A 5,903-nucleotide genomic window follows, 5' to 3' on the forward strand; every position below is an offset into this window, starting at 1 on the left:
CAAGATCAATCGAGCAGAAAGTAGGGTATTACCTCCTAGAGAGGGCCCGAACCTGGGTAAACATTGTGTCCCCTGTCTCCTGTTACCATCGACCTTAGACGCACAGTTCGGGACCCTCTACTCGAGATCCGCCGGTTTTGACACCGACAAGGGCAGCAGAGCCTCGTCGCCACCTTCATTGGAGGCCACACAGCTGGGCCGGCGGAGTCCTCGGGTTGTGGCAGGGAGGGGGAAAGGGGGAAGGAGGGTTCGAGTCGCTAGGGTACGGTCGCCCACGAGGGGCGACGCGAGGGGGAGGGGGGTCCGAACAGGTGCTTTCTCATACCATTTGGAGCTCGAGTGACCATTATGTCCAATTTCACTGGTTAAAGTCAAAGGGGTGACAAACTGGGAGATGGAAATGTGTACTTAATTCTTTTTTTTATTGTATATCTTTACGCTTGCTTCTCGTTCTCTGCAAGCCCAGATGGTACAAACAAACCCACCGAACACGGTCATTTGCATTGATTCCCAGGGGAGCGGTGGATCACATAGTGCACATTCTGGATCTGAAAAGCGCTGGAGATCTCCTTCCTCTTGTCACGTACGTACGTGACATGCCTTCGAAGGCGGGAGACAAGTGTCTGCAACCAAACCCAACAACTTTGCTTACGTTTGAAACTAAATGCACCTTCAGACAAGCGTACACCAGGTACTACAAAGCCAGCAGCGTCGCGCTCGATCCACCCTCCCCTCCCGTCCTTACCGACGACCGATCAAGCCCCAAGCCCAGATGGCGCAGACCGCCGCCGTGACTCCGGCCCCTGCTCCACCGCCGGCGACCCGCCCGGTACGAACACGATCCATTGCCAGCCGCTTGAGCAACAGTAACCCGACGACTCTGACCCATTCTCGTGCGTTCCTGTTCTCTTCTTGATCCGCAGAAGCTGTCGGGTGGGCTCGAGCCGCTGGACGCGCGCATCAAGGTCAGGCCACTTCCATGGCGCATCATCCGCTTAGCTCCGCTTGCCTGGGATTTAATGGCGATCGGCTGATTTTGTGGTGGCTTGCAGGAGCTGACCTCGTCGCAGGGGGAGCTGCTGGCCAGGATCCAGAAGCTCAAACAGGTATCGTATACGGGCCGTTGGATCGCCCTGGTAACATGCATCCAAGGGCTCCTGTGAGCAGCTTGACTTTGACCTTGGACCCTGTTGTGTTCCAGGACGTGCAGAAATGGCGCTCCAACGTTGAGGCGCAGGTCAAGACCTGCCACAACGTGAGTACCACTCCTCCCCTACTTTTTAGATCGCATATTCGGTTTGCTTTGAGTCAAACTTTTTGAAATTTGGCTAAGTTTATAGAAAAACATGTCTACATTTACAACACCAAATCAATATCATTGGATTCACTGTGAAATGTTGTACTTAGTTGATATTGCAGATGTTCATACTTTTAAAAAACATATATTTGATCAAATTTTACAAAGTTTGACCTAAGATATACCTAATATGCGGAGTAAAAAGAAACGGAGGGAGTAATTCAGTTTCGGCGGCTCTCTCTTTTCCCAGGCTGGGATGAATACATATGCTGACGGTTAAGTTACCTGTAGGAGCTTGTGGAGGTGAAGGAGGGGCTCGCTTCTGAAGTGCAGCACCTGAAATCCGTGTGTCCTCTTTCTGTCGACCTTTTTACTGCCTTCGGGGCTCTGTGTATCCTTGAAACATTTCAAGCTCACATTGTGTTATTTGTTGCTTCAAGGACATCAAGGAAATCAGATTTGCTCTCCAGGAAGAGAAGGCAAGCTCGAAAGCGGAGCAAGCCGGGAAGACACAAGACCAGGTACTCAAGACTGATGATGAACAGACCGAGCAACAAACTGCGGTGCAAGCATGAAATTTGCGGCCCCCGATTCAAACAGAACTTGTGGATGTTCAACTTACTCCTGTGGACCACCCAGAAAAAGTAGGTAAATACATAGTACATTAGATCAGGAGGGGTAGATACGTACATGAACTCGCTTGCACATCGCGCTTGCTTGCCACATGCCACTATACCAGCATCAGCAAACTGAAGTGCATAGGTTTCAAAACCCTGTAAGAGTGAAACGTTATAAAATGGACAGGAATTGCTTATTTTGTAACAGTCCTATATAACATGTATTTTGAAAAGGTACTTGAATTAGAGAAATGGTTCCATAAATACTCTGAATCAAATCCTTTTGTAGTCGATTTTACACACCCATTTTCTTTCAGAGAAACTGAATGTATGGTATTACTAACATAAGAAGCTCACGGCGCAATCCGCAGTGAGCACTAGGTAATACTGCAGTAGCATAATAAGTTAACCATGGAACTTCCAGAGAGCAGAACTTTTCAGATAGGTTAGTGTATAGTGTATAGACCAGATCTCCGCTCGTCGCCTTGTTTCCGCCCCTTCTCTATGTAAAAGTTGCACAATCCAGAATGGTGGTAGAACTTTAAATTGATTGCGATTTGGCAAGAACAAAGAACGCAAATCTTTCAATACTGACTGTACTGTAACCAAACCAGACCTGCAAGCATGAAGCTGTAAAATCAGAATCACAGGGTTCAAACCATGTGTATCATAGATGTGCCACTATAAGCAAACAGAAACTAGTCATCGATTGCATGATTCAAGCCAACTGATAGTTTACGCTTTGGCTAATACTAGTTCAATGTGCATGACCAATTTCATGATGGCAGCAGCCTATTGGTGGTTACAGCTTCCCATGCCAACCTAATTGCCACCTCATGCTGTGTTTACAAGAAAGCGGTGGATCAAAAGTTCAAAAAAAATCCCGTGACATAAATTCATAATTTGGTACATCTAGTTATCTACAATCAGGCCACTAAGCATATCAAGTTCACTACGGAAAGGAAACAGCTTTGCAAGACCAGCAGACCACTGATCTTCGGCCAAAACTTCTGAAGATTCTACCATTCATGATTACCAAATCAACTAAGATAGTTATTACAGTTTAAAGAGGTTCTAACTTCGAATGCCTGTCAAGAACTAACAGAAAGACCATAATAGTCATTACTGACATCCAAAGGCTCGGCTTGGCTAACCTCAAGTGAAAACATGAACTTCCGGAGTATGTCAATATAACTATATTAAAAAATGTATGTATGCCAGAGGAAGAAACCAAAGCCGACATGTCCTAAATTTGGCAGTCAAAGTAAGTCAACGCATTAGAAGACAAGCATAAGGATGACAATTATCAAGACTGCCAAACTGAAGACTGGGCGGGCATTTATACGGTGTTGTTAGTATAATACTTGCCCACTTCAGCACATCATGTCTGGACCCTCAGTTTCAAGGTTTATCAACTAATTCAATTTCAAAAATGAACTTACTATAACTTTTAACCTATTCAGCAAATAATCTGATCCAGGTGCCGAATATCCAAATTCAATGCACTCAGAAGTAAGACAAAAACAATTAACATCGACATGCTCCAAAATAGGCAAGCCCCTCATCTCGTAACAATTAATCATTCAGTACATCCAAAGGCCTGAAACCCTGAACAAAATAATACGACAGTAGGTTTCTATCCATTCAGAAGTTCCAGTCAACACGGTAAAACCAAGCCTTTGGCCCTCACCTTACATGATGTCCTCCTCCACGCTCCTCCATGTGGAGGTATTCGGCGGCATCGAACTGGTACAGCACCAAATCAATGTTGTGCCAGTCTTTCCGCGGTCCTGCCTCGAACTGGTAGCGACGTCGGATCCCTGTAGCACATCAGCCCTGGACATGGCAATGGCGCTACCAGCCTTGGTGTTCACGGTGATTCATGTGAGAGAGGATTCGGTCAATTCCCTTACGGTATCATCTGTTAAGAACAATAAGCCTGACAAACCTTACATTCTTCATGGGATTTCATGTTTTCTTTTATCTGTATGGAGGCTTCCAACAAGCATAGAATATAGAGTATCATCTGGAGTCAATCCAGCTGCCAACATATTGTCATATAACTGGAAGGCCTCCTCTGATCTGCCTTCCTTCGCTAGACCTGATATCATAGCTGTGTACGCCACGACGTTAGGTTTGGCACCCCTCAGCTTCATCTCTTCAAACAACCGCAGTGCAACATCCACCTTCCCATTGACACAGTGCCCATGAACTATTGCTGCGTAAGTGTATACGTCTGGAACAAGCCCTTTCTTCTCCATCTCCTTTTTGAACCGCTCGGCTTCACGTATGCTCCCATTCTTGATGTACCCGTCAATCATGACATTGTAGGTTACAACACTTGGTCTTGACCCCTTACCTTCCATATCTCGGAACAGCCTTCTTGCCTCTACCATGTCACCCTCCTTGGAATGGATGCCGATCAACGTGGTGTAGCTGACATAGTTTGACTCGACTCCATTCTCGGTCATGATATGCAGTAGCTTCTTGGCCTCTTCCATTCTATTCACCCTGCAGAGCCCACACGCAAGCGTGTTGTATGTATAGACATCCAACTGGATGCCCATCCTCTCCATGACCGCCTTAATTTCCAGGGCCTTGTCCACCATGCCAAGGCGACAATACCCGTCAATCATCGTATTGAAAACGATTTGGTTATGTCCTACTCCTCTTAACTGCATATCTGTCAGCAACATCTCAGCAGCCTCTATCTGCCCAATCTTGCAGAACCCATTGATCAATGCTCCATAAGTACGCTCATTCGGCTCAATGCCATTGCCAACGCATTCATCAAACACCTCAGATGCCCTCCGCACATTCCCAGCCCGACAATACGCATTGATGACCGCACTGTAGAAGTAGACATCGCCTGCGACATTCTTCCTCTTCATCTCATCAAACACGGACTCAACCTTGCTGATATCGCCAGCCATCGACAAACCATCGACAAGGATCGTATACGTCCCGACAGTCGGCTCCACGCCTCCACTCTCCATCTCCTTCAGCACCTCCGCAACCCGTCCATCGTTCTTCTGGCGCGTGTAGCTGTCGAGCAGCGAGTTATAGCAGCACGCGTTGAGCTTCACGCCGTGCCTTGGCATTTCGTCGAGCAGCCTGCGGGCGTCGTCCATGCGGCCGGCCTTGCAGAAGCCGTCGACGACGACCGAGGCCGAGAGGGGCGTGATGGAGCCCGGGCAGGAAGCGAGCGCCTTCCTGAGGAGCTCGGCGGCGGGGAGCAGATGGCCGGTCCGGCGGAGCGAGAGCAGCGACGAGGTGAGCGAGCGCGGGTCGAGGCTGCCGAGGCGGGAGACGGTGAGGTCGAGCGCCTCGGCCGCGCGTTCCGGGGCGCCCGCGTCTGCGTACGCGCAGAAGAGCATGTCGTGGAAGGCCGCGACGGCGTGCCGCGGCGCGGCGCGCGGGAGGGAGCCGGCCGCGAGGTCGGCGAAGGGGACCGCGAGGAGGGTGGGGGTGAGGAGGGACGGGAGCATCGACTTCGCCGCGCCGAAGCGGCGCGCGGCGAGGAGCGACGCGAAGGCGGCGAGCGGCGCCGGCCGCGTCCCGGGGACGGACGCCATCGTCCCGTCGGCGGCAGAGGACGGAGGTGGGGGAATGGGACTAGTCGGACTGGGTCGCGCTTTCTGTTTAAGCCTGGGCTTATCCGCCTCGTGCCGAGCTTTAGTTTTGGTGGGCTGGATCGTACAGACATCAAATGTCATCACTTCCACCTTCTCTTCTCTGATGGTTGTCCTCAAAAAACAAAAACCCTCTGACCGTGACAAGTCGTGGCAAATAGAAAGTTTTTGTTGATCTCTTCCCACGCGTGCATGAAGAGATGGGTGGGCTTTTTTTGAATTGTTTGAATGGCTTACCACATGTATCACGTGGTAAGAGATGAGTGGGCTATTTAGTGTTATTTTCGTATAATAGTTGGATTTTGAAAATGATTTATCTCGAACTATGTGTTTAAATTACAACCCGTTTTCACCGTT

At 49.1% G+C, this 5,903-nt stretch overlaps 2 protein-coding genes across 2 annotated transcripts; one reads left to right on the forward strand and one right to left on the reverse strand.

Annotated features, from left to right (window-relative positions):
* The first annotated feature begins 498 nt into the window (after window positions 1–498).
* On the forward strand, window positions 499–2,178 carry LOC109774227 (uncharacterized). Its single transcript, XM_020332936.4, has 6 exons — window positions 499–829; window positions 924–965; window positions 1,053–1,106; window positions 1,202–1,255; window positions 1,589–1,642; window positions 1,738–2,178. Exons 1-6 carry the CDS (start codon window positions 665–667, stop codon window positions 1,870–1,872), a joined length of 504 nt encoding a protein of 167 aa, XP_020188525.1. The 5' UTR covers window positions 499–664; the 3' UTR covers window positions 1,873–2,178.
* LOC109774226 (uncharacterized) lies at window positions 2,137–5,632 on the reverse strand. Its single transcript, XM_020332933.4, has 2 exons — window positions 3,605–5,632; window positions 2,137–2,530 (listed from the first exon to the last, which is right to left on the reverse strand). The coding sequence occupies exon 1, from the start codon at window positions 5,628–5,630 to the stop codon at window positions 3,873–3,875; it is 1,758 nt and encodes a 585-aa protein (XP_020188522.2). The 5' UTR covers window positions 5,631–5,632; the 3' UTR covers window positions 2,137–2,530; window positions 3,605–3,872.
* Between the last annotated feature and the right edge of the window lie 271 nt (window positions 5,633–5,903).

Source organism: Aegilops tauschii, chromosome 2 (assembly GCF_002575655.3).
Source record: "Aegilops tauschii subsp. strangulata cultivar AL8/78 chromosome 2, Aet v6.0, whole genome shotgun sequence".
Taxonomy (NCBI): Eukaryota; Viridiplantae; Streptophyta; class Magnoliopsida; order Poales; family Poaceae; genus Aegilops; species Aegilops tauschii.

Coding starts and splice junctions, on each gene's coding strand:
- LOC109774226 (XM_020332933.4), bottom strand. CDS start 5,630: ATGACATTTGATGTCTGTACGATCCAGCCCACCAAAACTAAAGCTCGG.
- LOC109774227 (XM_020332936.4), top strand. CDS start 665: ATGCACCTTCAGACAAGCGTACACCAGGTACTACAAAGCCAGCAGCGT. Junction 966..1,052: donor CGCTGGACGCGCGCATCAAG/GTCAGGCCACTT, acceptor GGTGGCTTGCAG/GAGCTGACCTCGTCGCAGGG. Junction 1,107..1,201: donor GGATCCAGAAGCTCAAACAG/GTATCGTATACG, acceptor GTTGTGTTCCAG/GACGTGCAGAAATGGCGCTC.